The following is a 26,727-nucleotide window of genomic DNA, read 5'->3' as shown; positions in this document are numbered from 1 at the left end:
AAGGGTTTACTTGAAAAAAAAAAGGAAAATGAAAATTTAATGATGTCAAATGAGTCATCATTTTCTCTTAAGAATCGAAAGTCTATCATCAGATAACGAAAGGGAAAACAGCTCCACCGCTTACTTAAAAGGGCAGTTTAGACCATTACCTGTGGTATTATTCTGTCTAAACAAAATGTAGAAAATTGTGAAAGAATGTGTTTATTCTAGCACGTTTCAGTAAATCGAAACTTCTAGGAAATATTTTAAATGTGTCTACTTCTAACTAACTGGGTGATATGCAAATAAGCGCATGCTGGCTTAATAAAAATAAATTAGTCACTTTGCAAACTTCCCTTTTAAGAGTCACCATACTGGACGACATGCATTTCAAAAGGGCGTAACACGTTAAACTTCATCTTTATCTAGGCTCAAGAGTGAGAGAATTTTACATGGAAGCCAAGTTATTTCATACTGGAGGAACTAAATCACAAAAAAAAAAAAAATCTTTTGACTTCTGCGGGGACACGTTTGTTTGTTCACTTTATTGCAGCACTGCTCAGCCAACAACAAAACCAGACTGTTGATGGTTTAAAGATAGGACACTCCCTATGTCATCTTCTTTTTGTGATAGCGCATGCAAATTTCAAAACAGTTAGGAGTTTAAAACTAATTGCCAATACAAACCACACTGCAAAAATGTATCCCATGCACACTTTTGAAAGCATTACTCATAACTGGGTAATCTTCTCACCCACAGCCGGGTAAGGAAAAATGCAAATAATTTTAAATGAAAGATCATTTTAGTGCAAAACTCTCCCAAGACTTCCAGAGTAGCAGGCGATGGCATGAAGATATGCCTTAAATCAATAGCAGGAAACCAGGCAAGAGAAATATCTAGACAAGAGCTCTACAAGGCAGCATGGAAATAAAGTGGATGCTAAAACAAGTATTATTTTCCATATTTTTCCCAGCAATTATGCTCCTCATTCAGAATCCCTAGGAAGTGACTGGGTTTTGTGTTATACTTTTAGCACTGGCATGTAAGAGTTTTGATTCCCCTGCCCTACGGATAGAGAGTCACGAAATGAGGCGCCTGCCAAGCAGGCTCGTGGTCTGGATCCTTCTGGGACCTCCCGCGGCAGCGGCCAAGCCGAGCGGTTAACTCCCCTGACCAGGAGCAGGGCGCAGGTGAGGGCCGGCGGCGAAGCGAGCGAGCAGAAGCTCTGCAGTTGCAAAACCTACCAGCTCTGCATGCATGTGCAGTGCGGTCAATAACTGGGCTTGGGGTTGCTTTTTGGACAGAGAGAGGCCTGGCATGCACAGCAAGCCCAGCTTTTCTTGAAGTAACCAACTGCTTTGGAAACGACACAACTCAGCAGGCCGGTTAGGATAATACGAATGAAGAGCTGACGTTTTGTGTGGAAAAAAAACAAGAAATGGAAAAGGACATTACGTCTTTCATGCAAAATGAAAAGTTTGCTACGTGATTTCATTAACAAAAGACCACAACAATCATGTACGCAGGTAAATAGAACAACTTCTGACCTTGAAATTGCGTGCTAAATAAATTACCTCAGAGCGAAAATGATGAGTTCTCATGACAGCATCTGGAAGGGAAGCAGAAAGACACACAGGCTGCATCCAGCTCCACCTCAGATTTCCCTCCGGCTAACGGTTTTATCCAACCGCTCGCCCTTCAGCGCGTATTCCCGGACGGGCTCTGGCTCTCCCGGCGCAGCTGGCAGCTCCGCCCGGCATTTATATTTAATTCCTCGGGAAGAAGTTGAGGATAAAGTTCTGCCGCGCTTGAGAGCCCGGGGGGGCTGGGGGGTTTCCCAGCCCCTCGCTTCCCTCCCGCGGGCCGAGGTTTCGCTAAGGGATGGGTGGAGACAAGGCTGCCGCAGTCCTGGGCTCGGCTGGGATTTTCTTTAAAGCCTTTGCCCGGCTAAACTGAGGCGGAGCGGCCCTCCGCCGCCAGAAACGGCGGGATGGGCCGGGGGCACCCCCCCTCCGCCCTCAGGGGCGAGCAGCATCTCTTACCTCGGCTCCTTGAGCGACCCGAGAAGACGGATTTGATGGGATGCCTCCCTTTCTGCAGCCTGCGGTGCCAGCAGCAGAAGAATAAAATCGTGGCGATGGTCCCCAGCAGCAGCAGGAGCAAGAAGAGGGCGCACTGGATGCTGTAGGGTCTCAGCAGGACCAGGAAAGCCGCGGCAATCATGGCTCAAGCGACCTGCTGCCCCTGTGCGTGCGCGGGTCTGCGGCGAGCGGCGGCGGGGGGCCGGGCAGCGCCGGGCAGCCTCTCCCCCCGGCAGCGGGGCGGGCATCGCCGCCGGCGGCAGCGCGCTGCTGGAGCCGGCAGCCGGGCGGGAGGCGGCGGCGCGGGGGAGGAGGCGGAGGCGGAGGGGAGGAGGGGGGGAGGAGGAGGAGGAGCGGGATGAAATTCAGGCCGTGACTCAGCACCGCCGCGGCGGCGGCGGCGACGGTTGCGGCGGGGCTTCCCCCTCCGCGCCCGCGCGGCAGCCAGGAGCGGGGGGCGCGGGCAGCGCGGCGGGCGCAGCGCCCGCGGCCACCGGCGGGGCGGGGAGGGGCGGGGCGGCGGGGGGGGGCGGGACGAGGAGGAGGAGGAGGAGGAGGAGGAGGAGGAGGAGGAGGAGGGTGCCGCCGCCGCCGCCGGGAGGGAGGAAGGGCACGGCTCAACCCGCCGCTGCCGCGGGGACTTGGTCGGGGCGGCCGGTGACATCAGGCGCTGGAGCTGCTGCAGAGGGAGGCGGAAAATGGCTGCTGCGAGGTACCGGGGGGAGAGGGGCTGCCGCGCCGGCCCCGCCGCGGAGGGCGGCGGGGGCGATCGGCCGCGGAGGTCTGCGCGCCTTGGCGGGGGTGGGGGGGTCCGTCGGGGTCCCCCGGGCAGGCGGACCCTGAACCCGGGGCACCGATCGCGGCCGGTTTGGTGGCAGAGCCGTCGCAGGGGGGAAGGGATTGGGAGCTGTTAATGAGCTGCGTCCCGGCAAGGTGATTAGGGTCCCGGTGTCGTGCTGACCCCTGCGTCTGGTGCTGGGATTTAGGCGGCAGCTGACTGCGGGAGAGACCGGGCAGCGGGGTGCAGCGGGACAGGGCACGGCACCGGCTCTCGTCTGGGCTACGCACCAGGCTCCCGCCGTGCGTGGTGGTCGCCCGCCGTGCGTGGTGGTCGCCCGCCGTGCGTGGTGCTCGCCCCGGGCCGCGGGCGGTTTGCACGCCCGCCGGGACGTTTCCCGCGTGGAAGCCGCGGGGAAGCTGGCTGGTGCAAGGGCTTGCTGCAGCGAGCGCTGTTACCGAGCAATACCCTCTGCACACCCCCTTACTGCAGTAAACTGCAACGTGCTGCAGCAAACGGCATCTCCTGCGCCTTCCCTTCGCCGCCCCGCCGCAGCTGGGGCGCCGCGTGTAGCAATAGCATAAAAATCCTGGCATGTGCAGGGTGCTCATGCAGGTAACACCAAGAGTTCATCTCTGTCCCTGTGACTGCCTCTGTAGCTGTTACTTTGAGGGTACTCCGTACTTCGACAGGCTGTTTCAGAGGTCTTGGAAAATGCAGTTTTAAACTCTCTCATACTTGTAAACACAAAAAAAATCACATGCTGAAAAGATATTCGGATGGTATTTTGTAATACTGTGTTTGCCTGTGTTACTGGGGAAAAAGTTAGGGTTAATTCGTGACAAAATTCATACTCTCTTCATGCATCTTTGATGTGAGCACATAAATGAGAGGAACATTTCCGAAACTTTATAGAAATAACGAAAATCTCTGTAAACATTGGAATAACATTGAAATGTTACTGCTTTACATGACTGGCACAAAACTATATAGCAAAGCATATGTGCAAATTTAAATCAAACTACAAAATATGCAAGCTGGAAGGACAGAGAAGGAAGCATATCTGTGGTAGCTTAAATAAGAACAGGAAAAATTATCTCTAGAATACTAAAATTCATTTATCACTGAGCTAATAACATTGTAACAATTTGCTTTACCCTTAACGTTACGGAAATCCATTTTCGTTGCAAGATTCTCTTGATACCAAGTTGGGGGGCTAAGTAAAGAAAGAAAAAAAAATGTTGGCTTTTAGGTCTATAATATTTTATTCAGGGAATTTTGTATCATTTCATACTGTATGCCAACACAGTGAGCCAATATAGTCTGTCGTATTACTTTGTAAAATGGCAAGTTGCTACATTGCAGCCTTTGATTTAAAGCCTTCCCTCACTGCCTAGGAACTGACAAATGCCGTTAAGGTTGCGTTGCATCACGTGGTGCAATATTGAAATCTTTCCTAATACCGCAGTACACTGCAGTAAAATGGTTTTAATGCAGATTACCTGGAGATTATTCCAACAATTCATGTTACCTCACTGTAACATGAAGCAAATCAGCGTGATCCTCCCGGCAGCGCGCTGCCCTGCTGCAGTGCTTCACTGCAGTAGAGTGCAAGGGCAGGAAACTTTTCGACACCTTTCGCTCTGCACTGATTTATTTTTTCAGAACGGGATGGTAGAGGAAACGTAGCACGGCAGTGACTGCACGGTAAATCGGAGAGAACTGAGAGGGAACAGTTATTTTCACTTTTGTTCTTGGGTAGCAGTGCATAGAAAATGTTTGACAGACAAATCTCTAATGTTAGCTTGTTAGTTTAAGGTTTATAGCTTTTCCCTTCTAAGACTTAGAGTTCATTGGTATCTTGAGGATAATATTTTGCCAAAAGGCTATAATAAATTTCATGATAATGATAACTGCTTAATTTTTTTTTTCAAATACAAAAGAGAGTACGGTTTAGTACAAGAAATGCTGACATGCATGATTTTTCAGAGAGCTACTGCTCCAGGCTTCTGAGCCAACTGTCTGACATGTATACCAAACTGCTGCTATGGCTTGCTTTATAGTCGTTACTGCTCTGTGTTCGTTAAATACTGTGGGGTTTGGTAGTGTGGTTAAAATATTACTTCCATGGTGAATAAAGTTTAAGTTGCTGAAGTTATTTCACATCAAAAATAAGCAAACTATATGAGGGTAGATTTTTTTTTTTCCCCAGACAGTAATAAAGAGAAATTAAAAGAAGTTTTATATGTATTGCATTTTTAATCTAAGCTTCTTTACAGAATGTTTTTCAGGGAACTTTTCATAAATCTTAAGGATGATAAACAGAGAAGAGAAGAGGAATGAAGAGAGAAGGTTAAAACAAAGCCGTTGGCTCTCAGCTGAGATTTAACCTCAGAAGGAGAATCGAGGAGGTGAAGCTATTTCAGAGAAGAGGAAGTAAAAGAAGGTAACAACGTCTTGAGACTAATGGTGGCAAGAGTGTGTGGAATGGCAAGGCAGGTCAGAAAAGAGATCGAAGTTGTTGAGAGGCTGAAGCAAGTGCAAAAGAGTTTTATAAGCTATGAAGGCAGCCCTTGACCCTGAAATAAAGGAGAGGTACTGCTACCATTTCAGGGTGCGCGTGATGTGGCCGCACTTCTGCGGAGATGTGAGAAGATGGGAGGTAGCGTTCTGCAGATGCTTGTTTCGATGGGGGTCACAGGGGAACAGAGCAGTGACAGAGTCACAGGCAGAGCCGAAGTTTTCGGCAGGAGGCTTGGAAGCAGCCTTTTACTTGAGCAATGCTAGGAGAGGAGGTGGTGATATGTACCTGGGCAGGGGATGAAAAAGGAAAGTTCTGCTTCAGAGACTCCACAGAACAGAGGTGACCAGCAAACATTTGCAGCGGAAAGGGACAGGGCAGAAGGGGAGGATGTTTCTCTGGTTGCAGTCACTCTTGAATGCAGTTGTTTACCTATTTTCCCAAGTTGCGTGCGGGAGGGGTACAGCATGGAAATTATGTCAAACTTCTGCAGTTTAATGGAAGAGTTGAGCAAAGAATGTGTTGTAGCAGCAGCAGCCTTCCTGCAGGGAGACAAGGCAGCATTGACCTAAAATATTCTTTCAGGCAGTCTCTCACGATAACCTGTTCTGACTTGGCAGTCTTGCCCAGCAAGGCTGAAGGCAGAGATACTTTCTTCCCTTACTCTTGCCCTGTATGCAGAACTGCAGTACGGTGTATGGACTAGTGCATATTTCTTGGTAATTTGTGTGAGGTTCAGCAACTCTTTTTAAAAGAAACTAAAAATCCAGCTGAGTACCATGCGTTAGGCTGAAAGGAGGAAAAAAAAAAATGCAAAAAGAAAATATGATGGTATTTTGAGTGGAGAAACCATGTCAGCAGAGATCTGCTGACCTCTCCCAATGTGAGCTGTGGGATTCAAGGGCACTCCACAACTCTGAGAAGGCCCCTCTCTGCTCCTACAGATTCAGGGCTTGCGGACCTCCTTTTGTAAGACTCCTTGTATCAGTGAGCTGAAAGAAAAAGGTCACATGCTAGATCTGGTGATGTGGACATGAGAATGGGAGATGATACATGATATAATTTCAGAAGAATTGCTGCGTAAGTGAAAGGGTAAGATCATTTCCTTTCACTGGTGTGTAGGTATGCTTTAAGGACTCTGTTTCTACTAATTAATTATAATTAAGTAAAATATTCTGCTTAAATGACTACTTAACTGGTTAGAAGGGTTCTCTAATCATCTAATAGTTCTTAACAAAATATTTGGGTTTTTTCTGATCAAAGAGGAACCAAAGTAAATACAGTAAAAACCAAAAAAAAGCAAGCAAAGTAAATACAGAAAATATCTTAATATCTGAGTATTATCAACTTCATTCAATGAAATAACTGACTTTCCCCCTCAATATTCTATTTCAGGGGTTACATGCTGTCCTCAGTGTGCTTTCTAGCAGTTTAGCATGATGCATGAGATGATGTTGTGGGAGTTTCTGGTAGATGATTAAATCTTATAAAATACATTTTTCAGCTGAAAGAATAACAATTTCCAGCTTGATATAGGCACTGCATTTCGAAAAAAAATCTGTTATGTGAAATTATATGTTGTAAATTCAGCAAGGTTATTGCAAATCTTTGTTCTGCAAAACTTGTTAAATTGTTTGCTCCATACAGTGCTTTGTATGTTTGGGAGGCACAGTAGCATTAGTTAATTCTCACAATATCCTTGAAATTAGGTAAATATGTATTATTATTTCAGATCCTTTGAAAAGAGAAGCTAAATTGTAAAGGTTGTTTGATTTGCCCAAGACCAAGCTGTGTGATTCCGGTGCTGCAGACTAGACCCCTCCATGACTGGAACATTTTACCATCTGCAAGTGTCTTAGGTGACCCCGTAAAACCAAATTCTGCCTGCCTTATATACATAGAGGTAATTGTCCTTATTTTGCAGGTTCATCAACTCACACAACATGCATGTTTTGATTCCCTCTGTTTATTAGACCGAATGTAAATCGAATGGAGTATGAGCCATGCAGTTGTGCACTCACAGCTTGCAGTGTTGCTGGAAAAATGCTGGCAGGAATTCTGTGGGCATAAATTGACTTTGCAGACAGAGAGGCTGATCTTGAGCCTAGATCGAAATACACTGCTAAAGCTCCTATGGCTTTTTTTATTACGGCAGTGATATGCCCCTTTGTCCTTGGTTAAAATTCGCTCTGTACTCATTTTTGGCAGTGTTTAATGTAGCAGTTGTCAATCTGAATGTGGCCTTGCATCCCAGAGGGAATTGCACTTCATTAGTATTTTATGTATATAACTGGAAGTTGCTTAAGGATTGTTTCAGACCTATATACAACACTGGTCATTCAGCTCTTATATTAATTTATAAAGTTACTTCGAACTACATACACTAAAAAGGCATTTAATTTTACAGGAGGGGAAAAAAATAGCTCTAATAAGGTTTGAGGTTGTTATCCTTGCAGAGAAGATGCCTTTCTGTCAATTCTCCGAAGTGCACACAGAACTACTCTTCATTGCAATAATATTCCCTGGAGTGAGAGGACAGCGTATATGTCTCTTGTTCTAGCTCATGACCTTTAATAGTAATGCAGGGTTTTTTTATTTAACTGGAGATCATCAAGTTCATTCCCTCCTACCAACATGCCACAAAACCAGACCAATTGAGTAACAGCTTTGGAGTAAAAGAGCAGGCACTTTGAGTATTAACCAGGCATGACTTCTAATTTATCATCACTCACCTATGACGGCCAATAACGACATATGAGTAGAGATAGTTAAGATGCCGCTAGATTATTAAATACTGACCAGAGCTCAAGCCTGGAATTTCCTAGCTGGTATTTCACTTCTATGCTCTTAGAGTTGAAGGGAGAATGTCACCGATAGTAATGCTTTGGGGCAGCACAGCTTATCGAAAGATATAAGATAGCTTGTGCCACCTTATAAAAACAGTAAGATGCCTCCTCTTATAAACTGTCACATCGGGTTATCAGTGGGATGTTTGAACAAGTCCAATTTGAAAGTACATTAGTTGCATATGGAAAATATGTCTGATATTGTTTCAGCCTTTTAGGAAAAGGGTATTTGACCACTTGGGCTGTTACATAGAGCAAGCACACAGTTTTTGCACCTCAGCACAGACTTGCATGTGGTCAAACTTTCCCTAATGATGTTGCCTTCCCATAAACATCTTTAGACAAAATAAGTGAATACATCACTGGTCTTTAGCCTTTATAATTTGGGAGTTGTTAAGATGTGTTGTGTTCAATTACCCCAGCCAGATCAGAATGAGTACAGCCAAGTGTTGGACTCTACAGAGCCATGCTGACTTGTTTCTCCTCCCAGGCCACTTACTGCTTCTCAGGGTTTGGATATATTAACCTGCATGGAAAGAGCTTACATGTGACTATTCAAATTCCTGTAGCTTAGGTATCTCATCCAGTTCAATAAATAAACCGATTTTTGTTGGTCTGTATATTAATACATTTTGTTGAGCATGGCATTTGCGGATAAGGAAATCTAAGTGGGTATTAGTTTTCCATCTGTCAGCTGTGAAATAGCTATTTATTAAAGATACTAATTTGTGATGTAGAATTAAGATAACTTCCTGCAACTTGTTATTTGGCATCTTGTTATCTTTCTGGGAATGTTTCACAAAGTGTGGGATTAAAATACAGCAAAATAAATGTATGTGGTTTATAGGCATGTGAGGTATCTAAGCTCCTATTTAAACTCAGTTCAATCACTGGGGCCCAGAGAACAATTGGGTTCCCTAAATGTATCTGTTTAGTGCCATTTGGCGTTAGTAACCACCCTCGCAAGCTTGGAAGAGGGTCTAGGCCCTATGTGAGATATGTGCCCATCAGAAGAGGCAGTCAGAGCCCAGGCATAATAATTTATGGTGTCTAAGATTGCACCATGCATTTATTTTTTGGCAACTGAATGAGCCCTAGAGCATTTGAAATAAGCTGAATTGCTGTGTAGGGAGCTTTAATTGTGTTCAATAGGGGCTTGACTCTTATGGCTGTTGGAGTTGCTCAAGGCTGAGACATCTCCAAAGAGATGGCAGTTGTGATAAAAGACCCGTGGCAGGTTTGCAATTCTGGAGGAGCAGCTGAAGGCCAAGCAGAATACCAGAGGACACTGACGCTAGACACCTACGTTTAGGAAGCCAAATTGATCCCTAAATCTCCAGTGATTACAGTGGTTACTTAGATACCTGGTGTACCAGTGACACCTAAATGTAAGCATCTTAATCTAGAACTAAATCCTGTCCTGAAAGCCCAATAATGATGCCAGGTTGCTATCTTGAAATTTATTAAAATGAATGCCACGTTTCACTGTTAGTGAATTAATAAAAATTTAGTACTTCTAGACATACTAAATATACCTGCTTCATAAATTAATTATTCATCCTTTCCTATCACTCAACATTACAAATAAAATCAATGGTTTGATGCAAAAAATCAGAACTTTTACAATAAACTTCTTCAAGCTTTTGATTTAAGCCACAGTTCTACAATGACCTTTGGCATATTTAGGTATTAATGTTATTTTATAGAACTCCTAGGCTGCTAAAACTCACAGCATGGAGGGCGCTACTGTTAAAAATAATAATGGCTTCATGAATTCCTTGGGCCATTCAAATGGATTTTAGCATGGGACAAGGTGTGGGCCAAATCCTGCATAGAATCCTGTGGATTGTAAATGCTGCTGAGGCTTTGAAGTCAATGAGACGATCTGCGCAAATAAGACCAGACGATGTTGCTCTACCATGAATAGCATCACTTCGTAGAAAAGTATCTCGGATTATTTCGTAGCTAGTCACACCAGGATAGCGATCTACAGTCAGGAAGCGAGCTGTTGGATATCAGTAATAAAAATCATGTAGTTTTATGTTTCCTGCAGAAGACAAGTGGGATCATTTCTGTGCATTTATAGTCTTGAAAGTTGCCATAATGTTCTGATAGATGCTTCCCCAGATTTCCAGCTGAATTTGGAACACAACGGTACTGCTGATTCTGGAAAATCTGTACTCTGTATTTCTCAGCTGAGAGCAGTAGATTTGTGCTTTCAAGTCATATTTTCCCATAAAATGACTAAGGTATCACACTGTAAATCTTTAAAGCAGTAACAACACTTCTGCATTCTTCCAACAGTGCCTAATTCCACTGAAATCATTAGTAAATCTTACACTGGTTTCAGGGGAATAAGATTAGAACCCACAACAGGGCATATAACGTATATAAATATGGTCATGTTTTCTGTCATACACTTGCTACAGAGAACTGGGAATTTTGAGACTTCAGTGCAGCCCAGGAGTTTTACACCAACATTGTATTTAATGTCCTGACAAGTTCAATGTAAAATGCCACAGTCTAAGTAACACAAACCAAATATGTGACTACCACTCATTATGCTGAATTGGAAATAAGTAGTTTTGAGTAAGGCAGATTAATTTCTAGCCTAGTAAAGGTTGGGTTTTGTTTTTTTCCAAGGAAAACTGGGATTATCAAAGGCTGAACTTAGAGGGTAGATAATATAAAATGTTAGTACTTTATTATGGATCTGTGTTGCATGGTTGTGGTACAGTTTCTTGTTGTGCTGAAATCAGTGGCAAAGCCCTATTTTAAGCTGGCAGAATCAGACCCATTGAGTGGGCCTACAATCTCATGTTGTAAATTTGTAATACTTTACACTGCGCTTACTGAAAGGAAAGAGAAATAATGATCTCAGCATGCCATCTGCCAACTCTCCAGCTGAATGGAACAGACTATGTCAGTAAAAGGGTGAGATATGTCTTTAAATGACTTTTGTGTTTTGTTTTTTTTTATTTGTTCTGGCTTTTTGGGTTGCTTAGTAACAGTATTCTGTGTGCAAATTTGTAGCATCTGTGCAGAATGTGAGGTGTTAACATGTTTGTAAAAAATTAAGAGTCCAATTAATGTTTCCTCTGCAGAGCTTTAAAATTAAATGGCTCCTTTCTTTTTTTTTCCCTTCTACAAATTACCTGCTTTTAGAAAAAGTAAAGACAGATTTGTGCCTTAGAACAGTGATAAATCATAAATTTGCATTTCAGTACTTCTCAAATAAGTAGCTAGTGTTTTTAAATGGAGAATATAACAAAATTAAGTAACTTGCAAAACATTAAGTGGCTTTCAAAGGTCATGTAATTCTGTCTCTGTGATTAGTAGCTGCACACAGGGTAATGCCTGTGAACAATTATATATCTTCCCATTAAACCACTGAACAAAGCACTCAGTGTCAGGAATCTTACCTGATGACTTGCAGAACTGTGTCAGAAAGATTTAAAACGCAGAACCAGATACACTTTAACAGACTTCATACTCCATCCTTTTGGCTCCCTATAGCAGAGGGTCCACCGGAATCTATCCTACTATTCAAAATCTATTAAAAAACAGAAAAAGCTAATACAGGATGAGTTGGACCAAGCCAGTTTCTATAAGGAGACATACTTGTATAGTAACTGAATAGTCAGTGGAGAGAAATAGGCTCTCCCAGACAGTAAGTCATCTCCTGTCTTTTAGATACGTGTCTTAGGGTGAGATGAATCACCTCTCTTTCTGTGGTGACTGAGCCAAACATGGCTAGACAACCTCTCACTTTTAAGGCAGTAAAAGTTGGTAAGATTAATCCTACTCCCCAAGATTTTTTTTCCTGACGATACAGTATATTTTGCCTTTGATCTGTTTTGGCAAATACAACGTTTTAGAGGGAGGCATCTGCAGCAGTCCTGACTCAACAAGGTTCACATTGACTCCAGTGGGAGAACAGGGTGAGAAAACACTGCAGGACTTCTCTTGCAGTAAGTGAAGTATTTCACTGTTCCTTTTCCCCATTAGAGACATTTTGTTCTACCTTTCCATTCCTTTTAATCACTGGCCAGAGATGATGCCAGCAGACAGTGAGGTATTATCCCCAGGGCCCATGGATGTCACAATAAATTCTGTGAAAAAAAGTAGTTTGATTAATGTCTACTGCAGGAGCTGAAGCCATAGCTCTGTAACAGAAAAATACTAACAATCAACTATTGCACTCTGTTCTTTTTGTTTGGCAATGTAATAATTTCGTCATTTTATCTGTAATGGAAGCAGTTGAGCTGATGCCCAGCAGAGCCGTAGCAGAGGAGAAGGGACCTGGCCAGTTGTTGTTGCTGCCCCACAATTGCTTCCCTGCCTTGGCCCCTTCAAAAGCAGCAGGAGCAACAGGACTGAGCGCAAGCCTCAGAAAGCTGCCGGGAGGCTTTTGGAATCTTGCCGGGAGCTGAAGGAGTGGATCGACCCCATCCCTCCTCCATGACTATTTGTGAAATCCATTCCTTATTTCTCTCAGCATCCTATGTAGCTTGTATTTTAACTTGGCAGCTGTTAAGACTCTTGGTGAAATCAGTTTAGCTGTTTACTAGTACACCCTCCCACCACAGGCAAGAATCTTGGCAGCTCAAAAGAGCTTTATAGATAACGTAGAGAAATTGCTGAGCTCCGAGTCCTGCCATGACCATGGTAGAAATTGTCCCTAGCTTTAAGTGGCAGGATGGATTTTCGTGGATCCAGGTGCTTGTCTGGTGTAAAGACCGTGTGAAGGATCTTGCCGGCCGTGTGCTTCACCAGAGTCTACCAGTGGCACCAGGCTGCTGTTGTGGGCTCCGAACATCCAGAAGTCCACCTGTCCATTGACTTCTTTAAGCTGTGTAACACATACGCAAGTCTGATACCTTCCAAAAGTTGTTGGACATGCTACCGAAGTGCTCGGTTGGCACAGTGTGCGTGTGAATAGCCCCAGTGCCGTGGGGAATCATCGCTTACCTCCGTGCTGTGAACAGCCTGTGTACTCAGTGTGGCCCTGGAAATCCCGGGCTGGCTTGCTAACCCTGCACAAGCGCAGACCACAAGCATGTCCCATGGCTCAGAGAATATTTGTCTCAATATAAAATGAGAGACAACGTACAAACTGTTAGAGGACTACAGGGAAACATTAAAAAAATATAGAAGTTAGTCAGCCAGCTGTTAATCTTAGCACACTGGCAGTTCTAACTTTGCTGCGATTCTGCTGACCTTATGTGGGCTTTTAGGAGGGTAATGAAGTAGCTCGCAAGGGCCAAGGAGGGGAAAGCTCCAAGTACTTTATTTGAGAACCGAAGAACTGCGTGATGGGGATTGTTGTCTTGGGTTGACCAGGAGCAGAAGTTAACATCTTCGTGCTGGATGAGAAATGTTAAGCTGACTAGGGTATAGACTCAAAAGCAGTTTGAAAAAGAAGGAAATACACTGATGGTCGATGTGATCGCATGCATGGGCTGTTTTAAATTGTTGAACGATGCCTTTCTGTGGTGTGGGGATCCACTCGGCACGGATCAGTGGCAGAATGAGGCCTCCGGTGATTCATGCTAGGCATAGACATTCAGGCGGCTCCCTCTCCAGAATTTACATGGGGTGGATGTTTCCTGGCCTTTCTAACTTGCTTTAAAGAAAATTAATGTGAATTCTTGCAAACACAGTCTCCTTTCTTCAGCAGAGCAGTGCTTAACAAACCTACTGCTATCACACTCAACACACTCTGCATAAAAGCATGATTTAATACGCTTTTTAATGGCGATTTCTTACGCTGCTTGCCTCATTGTATCAGTGAACATGTTGACAAGACCGCAGCTGTCTTTCGCAAATTAACAAGTTCACCCCTGTGTGAAAAACCAGCTCTTTTGAGGCATAGCACAGCCGTGGTGAATAGTGGTGAGCTGGGCTTCTGCAAACGAATTGACGTTGCGTCTTAGATCACTGCAGCCAGATTTTCTCACTTTGATGTGATAGCTCCGCATAATTCTCCTTTCCTACCTCTGAGTTACCTTTCTGACAGCCTCTGCATGAGGCACTAGATTTGCTTCCGACTGATTGAGGCCAAGTAGCTCGCAAATCACGCTGTCACATCTGGGAATTCATGAGTTCGCAGCTCTGTAAAATTACTTCACCTCTATGTACTGACAGGCCAAACCGTATGTTTGTTGGAAAGAAGACCAAGGTTTGACAAAATCAGATTTTCTATTTATTGGTTTTATCTGATTTAATAATTTTAAAGTAGAAAATATCTTCTCTGAGTATAATGAAAGCACGTAAATGAACCGGTTACATTTCCAGTAGAGTTTAATACTGTATGTTACATTTCACACATTCATGTAAGGCGTATCACCTTAATTAGAAAAATAAAGCACAAAGTATGAGAGTTCCCTTCTCCCACTATGGAACGTCAGTGCTTTAAAAAGCCCAGAAGTGGTCCTTTGCTTTAAAGAGATTGTTTTATGTAAGCAAAGGATTTAGCTGTATATTTGGGTCTGGGATCTCCTTGTTGCCGTTATTCTTCATGAAGCAGCCCGGCTCTCTTCCAGTCCTCAGCCTGTCATTTCTTTTGTACATCAACTTTTCCACTGCCAGAATGTGTCATACCTCATCCAGTCAGTTGTCCTGGGTTGTTCTGGGTTGGTTTTTTGTGGCTGCAATTGTACAGTTTGCTGCCCGTGAGATGATTAATACAGTCCTGGAAGTCATACATCCCTTTTACTAGCCTGTAGAGCTAGTACCTTCCCTCCTTCTAGGGAAAGTTATCACACCTGTATTTTTTAGTCAGAGGCTGGACTGAAAAATTCTGTTGGGGCAAATGTAGTAGTAAGAGAGATCCTGGGCAGGAGATAGATTAGGCATGGTAGTAATATGGAAGCAAGGGCTCTGTGAGTGAAAGCTGTTTTCTGTGCAGAGTTTTGGAGGCAACCGTCTGATGTACATGTATTGAACAGACCATCTCCCATCTTTCAGGGGAGATAGAACATGCTGCTTAGCTAGTTTTCACTTCCTTATCCAGGATATTTTCATACAAGGGAATTACCGAACTCCAGGAATCGGAGGGTTGTTTGGGGCTTTTTAAGGTATTCTTGTAACATTCCTGTGGCATGACATGGTAACAGCCATTTTTCCTATGACGTCCTGCAGGCAGTGTCTGTGTGACAAGAAAACCACTTAACAATGAAAAAATTCACACTGTTTGATTTTGTAAATGATAATTCACTGCAAATTGGAGAGACTTCATGGATACAGGACCTTCCCAGTGATGACAATGAACTCGAAAGACTTCTGAAACCAAATGAGCATGTGCTAGTAAACTGGCCTGTGGGAGAAAGAAAGACAGAAAAGCACCTGGTGAAAGTTGTGTACATGAGTGGTGAGTGCAGTCCCAGATCATTTGTCTGATATGAAATTTAATCTAGTTGTAAGGTATTGCTACCTGATTTTCTGTGCTTTGGCCTTTTTTTTCCATCACTTCAGATGACCCCCAAGAGCTGGTGGAAATGATGCAAAAGATATTACGAGCGGATGAAATTACAAAAATACAAGTCCTTGGAAAAGGCAAGAGGAAGAGGATAGAAATGATATTCTCGGAGAGTGAAGACAGTGACCTGGATAAAGAACAGGTAAGTTTCTGTCTTTATGTGCCCGGTATTGGTAGGCCCATAATGGAACGAAATAGACTGTAACTATTGATTCTTCACAATATAATACGCAAAATATGTATAGTAAAGGTAGGAATACAGACAATCTTAACATGGTGCCTCAGCACAATCACCTGTCAGAGTAATTAGTTAGGCCAATACATTTTGTCCTTTGCTATTTAAAGAGAGAAGTGTTATTCAAGACTTGGATGCTCTGTAGCTCCATTATTACATTTCTCCTATAAGACAGAAATCTGACCACTGCATAAGGAAGGGAAGGGACCAGGTTTTCTGAGCTTTGCATTCTGCTGAGATATGCAGTGACAAAATGCGGGGAAAGAAAACATAAATCTTAACAAAAAGTTATAAACTTATTTTTCAAAAATACTAACCAAGAATGTCAAGTGCACAGTGAATAAAAGTTTATGGTATACCATGAGATACTGTAATGAAAGGCTCTATAGGAATGCAAAGGCACTGTTATGCTTCTGTTTACAGGGGAAGATGATGAAGGATATAAAAAGAAAGAAATCATTACAGGCATCTGCTCCTGCCAACATCCTGAGTCAACTTGAAACATCTTTAATTAACAAACAGGTAAACATCTCATCTTCAGCAATTTTAATGTATTAAGCAAAAGCAAACTGAAATGTATTTGTTTAAGGGGGCATAAGACTTTTGCTTCAGTGAAGTTAACGGTTCTAAAAGACACTACCTTAGAAAACTGGTGAATAGAGAACAGAGAGAGAAGTACCTAATGGTTATGTATTACACTGACATTTCATTTTGAATTTTAGTAAGAATGGTAATATCTATGTTCAGTAACAGCTATTATTAAAATGCACCAAGTCTGTTTATACATTCTGTCTACAAAGAGAATATTCTGATTTAGCCAGATATTTTAATGCTAGTTTTAATGCTTTAGTTTTATGTTGTTGTTGCCCTAGATAGCACGTTTTGTTTTTTTTTTTCTTCCAGAGAGAAACATATTCAGAAAGCAACTTTCTGTACAGTGAAAGCAGCAGTGATGATGAAGAGCCTTTATTTCAACTATCCAAGGTAGAACTGTGTGCCAAAATAAAAGGTCTCAAGAGGAAGCTGACAGATACCATGAGAGAAAACTGCCGCCTAAGGCAGTCCCTGGTGATGCTTCAAGGTAAAGTCAGGGGAAGTTTTCTGATGAAGAGGAAAGCCTGAAGGTCATGAAAAGCTTGATTTATAAGAGGCCATTTGGATGGGAATTATGGATGCTCAAGCACCTGACACGATCAAGGCCTACCATTAGCATCCAAGTCTTTGATACATGGCAACATTTAATTCCAGCAGCACTTAGAAAAAACGGTCTTACATGGAGGCCATGCAATCACAGAGTTAGAAATGGAAAAATCTGTCTAAATCCTGTCAGTCATTCCCAAGAGAACCTTTCTGTGTGCTGTGTATAACCATCAGCTAAGCTCAAACACTCCACTGACCAGTCCAACTAATCTTATTTATTAACAGTTATTCTTGATCTACTGAAATTTTCTTTATTCTGGAATGATTTCATTTCTAATTACTTTAGTAATTCCTCATTATTGATAATCTGAGTTAGTTTCAGGTACAACAAATTTAGTCCTTTCCCAGAGGTGGACCATTTTGTTCTTTTATAAATGAATCCTTCATCACTTAGTGATCACCTCTGAAGCCACTCTAACTTGTCCCTGTCCCTTACTCTGGGGCAGCCAAGACTGAATCCAAAATTTCAAAACATTAGTGAATGAATAAGGTTTAAAGAGGATTTGCTACTTCTTGCCAGCTACGCCATACCATCCCTAGACAGCCTAGTATCTCTCTTTTTATTGTCATATGATTTTGCAAGTGCTTATCAGTTTCATTGCCCACCTGATTCTGTTCTGTATGTTATTCATCTTGGTTTGAATCATTCATCTCCACTTTTCTGAATATTATTTTTAAACATTTGGTTAGTGTCCGACAACTTTTCTTACACATTTAGGCCCATTTGCCTTACATGTTAAGCACTTGTATTAGTCTTCAACAGTATTTTCTAATAAGTCAGTGATTCTGTATCTTGCTGATTCTTCAGCCTTTGCATCCTTTTCGCTCTGCTGAATTGGTTCTTCTTAATGGACTCAATAAAAGTTTATATTTGAAAATAAATATTACTTGGATGAAGAGCCATTTGAAACATTCTCTATAGATTAAAGAAGAGGAAAAAAGTCTGTGCGGTCTATGTAGCTTCTTTGAAGCAAAAAAAAAAAATCAGACATAACATTACTTAGCCCATATTCAAGAGCTTTACAGACCCGTAGAGATTTTGAGATAGCAAAAAGAAAAAAAAGAAATAGGCAGCTTAGTGCCATGATGGGCATAAACTAATGGTTCCGTTTAGCCTTGCAGAGAACTGATCTATCCTATTGTAAAAACAGAGGCCAGATCTTCATGGGTGGGGACAGCGGAATGGCAGGAAAAGCTTTGAGAGAATAGGAAAAAAAGTATGCTAAAGCGTTTTTGCTAACGACTTTGACTCTTTTGCAGTGCAATGGGAATCTAATTGCAAAAATATACATCCTTATGTAATTAGAGTCTGAAAGCTTCAATTACTTTTACCCATCACCTTCCGTTTGATTTCAGTGTTGCCACAGGCAGTCACCCATTTTGAGGAACTGGTAGGGATGGCTGAAGCACTGCTCAAAGGGGGAGTGGCATCATCTACATCCAGTCTGCATTCACATGCTCTTTGGAAAGCATCTAACAATCCGTTAGCAGATTCATATGCAGCTATGCATAGTAACTCCAGCTCACCAGTAACTCTGAATGTGGAAGATGAGGAGCAACAGACTGAAAAACAGGTCAGTTAAAAGGCAATTTCAGGCATAAAACTTTACACAGTACAAACTGTGCTGATATAGTATAACAAATATAAAAAATAAGCATCAGTAAAAATCATTTTATCATCATTCAGTTGATGACATGACTAATGAGCATCTTTTGTGCAGGAGGATCTTTCCATGAGAAACACTAGACTTGATTCGGTGCGCTGGTACACTCTCAAATTCGCTTTGATTTTGGTGGCTTTGCACATCTGTAACTAAGGGCAGAATGCAGGTGCATGAAGAAAATACTGAGATCCAGGGATAACTTCCAGCCTAATGCTTTGGATGCCAAATGGGAATGGTAGTGTTTCAGAGACAATCTAAGAAAAATACCAGCAGTCTGTTTAAACTGTTAATAAGTAAATTGAGAATGGTATGTTTCTGCTCTTGTTCCAGATGCTGGCTAGCAGTTAAGTAGAAATACCTATATAGAGGGATACTGAGTAAAGATGTTCCTGTATTCTCTGTAGTTATAACAGAGCATAATGGATAAATCTCAGGCACAGAGGCTGTACATGAAAAATATGAAGACCCAACCAAAAGAATAATTCTAGCTTCTGCATTCACAATTTACATAAACATTCTTATGCACTGAGTCGTGCCAGTCCATGGAAATCATTCTCATGTGGTCCTAAAACACAGAGAGATCTATTAAGAATTATCAAGATATGATGTTTTGACTGAATATTGCAATACACAAAATTCAACCTAACATCTTCAAAGAAATAAAAAGACCTAATTTTCTAAGCAACCTAGCCTTACTTAATGGAGGTAGCTCAAAATTGCCCATTAGGAGAGTTCACATACGTAGGCCGTACAACTGCTGTGTGTAGAAGTCACTCTCAAAGCCCAGTACCAGATGTCACAGTTCTTAGGGCATGTCTGCTCGAAGGCAGGAATATTAGCTTGGGCATAGTGCCACGCTCCTGACGCTGTACAGAATCCACGCCAGAACTGGACCACAGCCAGCCTGCATGGAGTGCAAGCAGAAGAATTTAGATATGTCTGAACATGTCCTGTCTCCACTAGTGAGTAATAAGGATTGCTTGGTGAGGTGTTTGCTAGGATGAATGGCATCCTTATTCTGTCCCACGCTTGCCTCTGAAAAAAAAAAAATCAACCTGCGTGTACAGTTGCAAACGTTGAGTGGTATACAAGCTTAGCATTGATCTCAAGCGCACAGTTTGCAGAGATTGCTTTTGAAATTGTGGTTTAAAAAAAGAAAATTTAAAAAAATATTTCAGGGGTAATACTAGATAATATTTCTAGAGAACTGCAAGTTATGCCTATGACCAATTTTGTTTTCCAGTTCAAGATCGAAAAGTGGCAGATTGCACTTTGTAACAAGAGCAAACCTCAAAAGTTTATAAATGACTTGATGCAAGCACTTTATACACACGAATACATGGCTACGCACAGCCTGACAGGTGCGAAGTCCTCCTCTTCAAAGGACAAAGCAGCGAAACCAGCTATGAATCAGAATGAAGTTCAGGAAATCATAGGTGATGACGTGTTAACATTACTCGATGTGGCACTGACTTGACAGAGGGCTTTCTCTGAGGGAGGGGCTGTAATGCGTAACAGCTGGTCTGCTCAGGTGATGTGCTGTTTCCTATTTCCTTCTTCAGCTACATACTTTTCTAACCCATCTGTTACAAATCCTGTCAGGGAAATGCTTAGTAGTATTTCTATTGGGTGAATTTTGTGGTTTTTACTTCAGTGGCTACTCAGCACAGTGATATAGATTTTTTTAGCCTTTGAAAGGTTAATTTACAACAGTCAAACTTGGAGCATGACAGTTAACGGATAAAGGAAGGCAAAGAGAGGACACACTTGGATCAAACTTAAAATAATGTCTGCTATATTCTAAAGTTAGTGAATGTTATGAATTCTGACACTTTGGCACTGGAGGCAAAATGAGACAGTAAGTATAGAAGACAGGAACAGTGATCAGAGGAAGCAAACCAAATTTGTTTTATGCTGAGGTTTAAGGCAAAAAATGTTTGGTGCATAGGAAAGAGAATCATTTCGGATGGAAGTAGCAGCTTTAAAGAAAACAGTATTTTGTGAGGACGTGAAGCCTAAATTTTATTGGATTCACACCTATAGCTTAATACTTGAACAACATAGCCTAAATTCCTGTACTAGAATCCCTCGCCCATTGCCATTCCCTTGGACTTCCCCAGTTCTCTCGGTTCCCTTCCCAGGTTAGTTCCAGTTCCTGTACCTCGGTCCAGTTTCGTTGAAGCTGGCCAGCGGTTTCAAAAGTTATCAGTTGCAGAAACCTTTTCCTTAAGAACCTAGCTAGAGAAAAGGGCCCAAAACCAAGAGAGAGAAAAGGAAAGAGTGTGTAAGATGGTGAAAATATATTTAGAACCAGTAAGATGAGACAATTTCAGAATGATGTATGAGAAAAATTAAGAAGATTTCATAGGATGAGAATGGTTGGACTCGATGATCTTAAGGGTCTTTTCCAACCTAAATGATTCTATGATTCCAAGAGCTACTAGTGACTTTTCTGAAGGTGGATTCTGGGGAAGGGTCTAGGCAAAACTGAAAAGGGAAGCAGAGAAGATAATCAGGACATTGAATACAGCATGCTGTGGAGAATTCAGTGACAAAGGGAAGCCTATAGAGAAGTCAAAGAAGTTTGTCAAAGGAAATGAGAACACGCCTGAATTCAAATAGAAAAGTGACAACATTATACAAGAGAAGAAGAAAAATAAGAAGGAAGCCTGGGAGTTCTAGGACTGCAGCAAATGAGTTAATAGATCAGATTATTTAAAGATGATGGAAACTGTAAGACTTCAAAATAAAATGAAAGGGGGGAAAAAAAAAATCAAGGGAAGGGAAGATGATGGAGAAGAGGAGAGCAGGAGATGCATTCCTGGTGTTGAGTCCTGTTAGGTTTTTTGCATTCAAAAAAAGTTAGCCAGGCAAAACAGAAGGGAAATGTTTGGGGAAGGAGACATCACCCGCAAATGAAAATTAATGAACAAAAACTGTAAGATTCAGAGGCATGAGGACTGACGAGGATAGGAATAGGACTCTCTGATCAAGAATAGAACAAAAGAAGAGAGGATGAGCAAACACAAATCACTTCCTACAGGAAGCCCTTGTGGCCCTAGAGTTCCCTTTGCGTTTGCCAAGAGCAGGCACAGCAATATGGAAGGCACAGAGAAAAGCAAGAGCTGGCACATGCAAAATCTATGAAGTAGTGAGTGAAGACAGCAAAGTAACTAGAGCTGAAGCATCTGGAAATTTCAAAGTTGCAATAAATGCATTTTAGATCATACATCTAAATGTATGATCTAATGTTTCCCCTATTTGGAGGCCTCATATATATCATCTGTTTATTTTGCAGGCATCACAAAACAGTTGTTTCCAAACACAGATGATGCTTTAATTAGGCGAATGATGGGACAAAAACTGAACAATTGCACCAAGAAGCCAATTTTGAGCAAAGATTTTAACTCAGGTGCTTTTCAGAAGCATAGCTTTTGGTAAGTCTTAAAAAGAAATTGTAGCCTGCAATGTGTCATTCCATATATTACCCTGTGGTAACAAAATCTAAAAGCAATCTTAAAATTACCATGAAGATACGTGTTCACCTAAGCATTGCCAAATAGGTAAATATTTTTGTAACCTTGTACAAAAAGTGTGTAATACAGAAGCAGTCCAGCTTCACATTACAGCACAAAAAAGAAGTTGTTCATTCTAGACAAAGCAGCACAAGGCTATTAAATTACAGGAAGAGAGGACAGAAGTAAACACATGGAGTTACTTTGATCAATATGTCTGTTTTAGATTTGGCATTATTTACTTTTCTTATTATTCTCTGTAGGCTCTCCAGAGACCAGTCAATTCCACTTTCATGTCACCTGTTGTGCCTCAATTAACCCACAAGTAAAAATAAGGAAAATCACACCTCTTTTGTACCTACTGATAAAAGTACTGTAGGAGAGCTACATCAGCATTCTTTTACTGCCAGAAGAGTCTAAATTATTGGGGCAGAGGAATTATTAAATAACATCTTGCTTATTATGGGCATTCTTACCTTGTGAACAAGACTAGTCTAAAATTGCTGAAGCCATCGCTGTTGTCGGTGAAGTCATCTATTTGCATAGTACAGTTTCCATACATATCAAACGTACGCATCACAGAACAGTTGAGGTTGGGAGAGACCTCTGGAGACCAGCTAGTCCAACCCCCACTGCTCAAAGCAGGGTGACCTAGACCAGATTGTTCAGAGCCATGTACAGTTGGGCTGAGTATCTCCAAAGAAGGAGACTCCACAACCTCTCTGGGCAACCTCGGTCACCCTCACAGTGAAAAAGTGTTTCCTGATGTTCAGACCGCACCTCCTGTGTTTCAGTTTCTGCCCATTGCCTCTGGTCCTGCCACTGGGCACTACTGAGAAGAGGCTCCACCTTCTTTACACCCTCCCATCAGATATCAATACACATAGACAAGATCCCCTTGAGCCCTCTTGAGGCTAAACAGTCCCAGCTCTCTCAGCCTCTCCTCAGGAACAGGATAAGAGATAACAAGGAACAGGACAAGAGATTAAAATCAGTGAGACAGGGAGAACAGATTTGTCCTTACTTAGACTTTCCATACTGAAGTAATATTGTACTTCTTCCTAGTTCAGTTATCTCATGCATGTTTTAAAATTCATATTTGCAACTGTAAGACGCTTCATAACAAAACAAAACAAAACCAAAAAACAAAACCAGCCCAAGATATTTGACTACGTTACGACACAATTGTTTGAAAAGTAGCAGTGCTTCGCTACTGAAATTCCTCTCTACGCCACCTGGAAGTACTCCATGGACCACCAGTGGTCTATGAATTACTACTTGAGAACTACTCAGATAATATCTAATAATATTGGAAGAATCCACATACACAGGTTTTCCCATCTGGAAACAATAAACAAATGCACCAGCCAGGCTAAAATACAGTTTACTATGTTAATGCTTTTCTCCTAGAGATGAGAAGGCTTCATAAAACAAAGGTCCTCTGTATTTGTAACATACAGTGTGTATTGATTCACTGTAGTGTTTTCCCTTGTCCTTGACACAGGCGGTAAAAATAACAGCACAGAAACACAGACTCTGTCTTCTTTGAAAGTATTAAATCTTAAATATTTTATATTTTAAATTTTTATCTCCATCAGAGGAATCCATAAATTTTGCTAATTCCTGAGTCTTCTCATCTACAGACGCTGTGTTCCTGAAGCCTCAATGGGAGGAGGATCTTGAGCTAGCACTATAACAATTCTGGGTTGTTTTTTAATACTGCCTATAGACCTTTCGATTTAAACTTGATATCTTAAAAATATCTTTATGTCTGTTATTGATAAGTGTTTATGTAAAATCCAGTCCAATATCCATTGAAACCAACGCAAATATTGCCTGCATAGTCTCTCTTGAACGGATGATTATTAGAATGCATTTATAATGGATTCATTTTACACCTGACCAGAATTTCCTCACTGTAAAAGCACTTAAGCACCTTGTAAGTAATCGAGATAACAGTGGTGATTCCTTTAACTCAGATGACACAAGTTTTCTCTGGAAGAAAATCAGGAGAATTTAAAAGTGCTCATAATCTCACTGCTACTCCTTCAGTTCACCTTCCAGTGATGAAGTACAGAGAGGGGTCAAGAGAAAATCCTGTTGTGCAGTACCTTTAGTAACAACTTACACACAAGTTACTAACTTTTAAAGCTGGTGATACTGCAGTTTGGATCTCCTCCCTTGCTGCTCCTCCTTCCTTGCCCCCCTCCTCCGCCTTTCCCCAGAATAGGATTACAATTCAAGAGAAGGAATTTGGAATCAAATCCAATGAGACAGACAAGTCACCATCTCAGATCCATTAGGCTGAGGTGAAACAAGGAAAAAGGGAATGTGTCAATGAAGAAAACTAGTGAACTAGCTAATAAACAAACTGCTGCTCAGAAACTAAGAACAGCAGTAATTGCACATTTAATGTTAATATCTGAAGCTTAGTTATAAATTGCCTCAACAGTGGTTCAACAGCTGCTCCTCAGGGCATCATCTCTTCGGCTGTTCCTCCCAGCACACAAGACCAGCAGGATGATGATTCACCAGCTGCTAATGCACAAATTCCGCAAAGCGACAGCCGTCCGACTCCTCCACCTCCCACCACGCAAGGTCAGCAGGAGAGCTTCAAACCCGCTGCTTCTAAGGTGGAGCCTCATCTCGCCAGAAGCTCACCAGCGCCCTCTCCCAACCAGGGCTGCGGACAGGATCTCAGGAATTCAGACAAGGAATAACAGAAGGTATTTCATACCAGCTCAAATTCTCAACAGAGATTAAGGAGTAGCATAAAATAAAAAAGAAATAATATCTAAATGGGCCTAGCAACAGTGGACAGCGATACTGCAAGCAGAACAGAAGCCTGAGAACCATTTTCTCAAACAAATTAAAATCCCACAGCCTAGAAAAAAATGAAGGCATATTAATATCTTTGACCTTAAGATATTATTAAATATATGCATGTTATGCGGTAATTCAAAAAATATAAACTTGTTCTGAAGAATATAAGAAGAGTTCCCCTTAGTTAGAAAAACACATTATTTAAAGTAATACCAAAAGAATGTATAAGAGGAACCTTAATCCCCTTGCTTTCACTTTGACAGCTGATGGAAAACTGCTTTACCAATCAGAGAAAGCTATTGCATATTAATACAAAAACGATATAGAGGTATGAAAAGAGAATAGAAAAATTTCCTAGTGAAATTAAGGCTATGGCCAGCACAAGGTTAGAAAGCACAGGGCCGCATGAGCAAAGAAGAAGAAATAAAATGATATTTAAGATAATAAATAAAGATTATTTAAGAAATAAAAAGATATTTAAGGATGCTGTTAACTTGGAAAGACAAAAAAACATTCTTAGGGCAATGAAACTGCAGCTCTCAAGATGTCTGCAGGAAAGAAGCAGCTCATTTTTAACCTCTGAAAGTTGGAAAGGCAATGAAAGAAGCCATGTTCCCTCTTAGCTCAGGGAAGAGTCCTCCAGGATAGCCTGTTTGGTTGTGGAGGCCGTGGCTTCTCTCACAGGCCTTCTGCTGCTGGTACTCTGCCGGCTTGGCAGCTCTCACTCTCTTCTTCCCTGAACATCAGGTCCATAGGATAAGGGTGCCTGATCCCTCCAGTCGGGAAATGGGGGACAATCTCTTGGAAGAGACTAGTAAAGGGCAGAGTTGCCAGCCTCTACTCCCTGCTTTGATTTTGGTGTGCTACCTCTTGCTTAGAGAGAGGGTGGACAGGTTGGGTGAGCATTCCTTATGGGTGAGCATTCCTCATGGGACTGGGACCAGAAAAATCCCAGTAACTGGGCAGTTCCTCTTGAGATCTGACACCGCTTGTCTCAGGGAGCCGCCGGCAGTCACGCACCCTGTATTGCCTGAGGAGGAGGAGGGAAGGTACATTTTTTTCCTTGCTGACTGGTTCCAGGTTCACAGTGTGCAGGTAGCATGGGAAGGAGAGAACACTTGGATTATAACTTTCGTGCTTCAGACTAATTCTCCCAGAACAGAGGGTACTAATAGTTAAATCTATTTCATACGTGGCAAATAAGCAACTAAGGAATCAAGATGAAAAAAAAAAAAAACAACATAAAGTTGAAGAAATCTAGCTTGATTTGAGGAGGATTTCTGTAACTCAGAAGATCTGAGTTATAGAAATAAATTAGAAACAGTATTAGGGTGAATGCCAGGGAAAAAAATCTGAAGATAAGGTTAGCAGCCAAATACCGCTAAAGGAAATTGCTGCGAACCTAACTGTACTAGAACAACGCACTAATAAAACGCACTGTGGAGAAGACTTTTGTGTGGGCTGGGGTATGAATTAAGTGATCTGCTGGCCTTTTTCATCTGTCATGTCTCTCAGTTCCTTGTAGGTAGGATCAGGATGAAAGCAGGTATGAACTATGATGTAAGTTCCATCTCATGTTATTAACTACCATCCATAAAATGTAA

The 26,727-nt window shown here is 42.0% G+C and overlaps 2 protein-coding genes across 13 annotated transcripts in view; one reads left to right on the top strand and one right to left on the bottom strand.

Annotated features, from left to right (window-relative positions):
- DST (dystonin) overlaps positions 1 to 2,218 on the bottom strand; it is a 315,735-nt gene extending 313,517 nt beyond the window's left edge. For 5 of the 7 annotated variants that reach the window (XM_087774769.1, XM_087774770.1, XM_087774782.1 and 2 more), the window contains exons 1-2: positions 2,023 to 2,218; positions 1,528 to 1,589 (exon numbers count right to left, since the gene is read on the bottom strand). In XM_087774769.1, coding sequence (XP_087630895.1) covers positions 1,528 to 1,589; positions 2,023 to 2,203 — 243 coding nt within the window. In that variant the 5' untranslated portion in view covers positions 2,204 to 2,218. The remainder of the gene's footprint in view (positions 1 to 1,527; positions 1,590 to 2,022) is intronic. The other 2 variants (XM_087774771.1, XM_087774776.1) reach the window with 1 other exon arrangement.
- BEND6 (BEN domain containing 6) lies at positions 1,391 to 26,727 on the top strand. 6 transcript variants are annotated; one of them, XM_087774786.1, is made up of 12 exons: positions 2,656 to 2,773; positions 5,119 to 5,285; positions 6,305 to 6,452; positions 7,093 to 7,263; positions 15,350 to 15,578; positions 15,683 to 15,828; positions 16,345 to 16,443; positions 16,825 to 17,002; positions 18,478 to 18,695; positions 20,029 to 20,221; positions 22,084 to 22,222; positions 24,753 to 26,727. In XM_087774786.1, exons 5-12 carry the CDS (start codon positions 15,383 to 15,385, stop codon positions 25,018 to 25,020), a joined length of 1,437 nt encoding a protein of 478 aa, XP_087630912.1. In that variant the 5' UTR covers positions 2,656 to 2,773; positions 5,119 to 5,285; positions 6,305 to 6,452; positions 7,093 to 7,263; positions 15,350 to 15,382; the 3' UTR covers positions 25,021 to 26,727. The 6 variants fall into 6 exon arrangements, with proteins under 6 accessions (XP_087630916.1, XP_087630914.1, XP_087630912.1 ...); XM_087774787.1 differs by lacking the exon at positions 7,093 to 7,263; XM_087774790.1 differs by lacking the exons at positions 2,656 to 2,773; positions 6,305 to 6,452; positions 7,093 to 7,263 and adding an exon at positions 1,391 to 1,506.

Source organism: Nipponia nippon, unplaced genomic scaffold (assembly GCF_047370975.1).
Source record: "Nipponia nippon isolate SJK-2023a ecotype South Korea unplaced genomic scaffold, ASM4737097v1 scaffold_4, whole genome shotgun sequence".
NCBI lineage: Eukaryota > Metazoa > Chordata > Aves > Pelecaniformes > Threskiornithidae > Nipponia > Nipponia nippon.
Note: the sequence above shows the minus strand (reverse complement) of the source record. Positions and strands in the feature narration are given on the sequence as shown.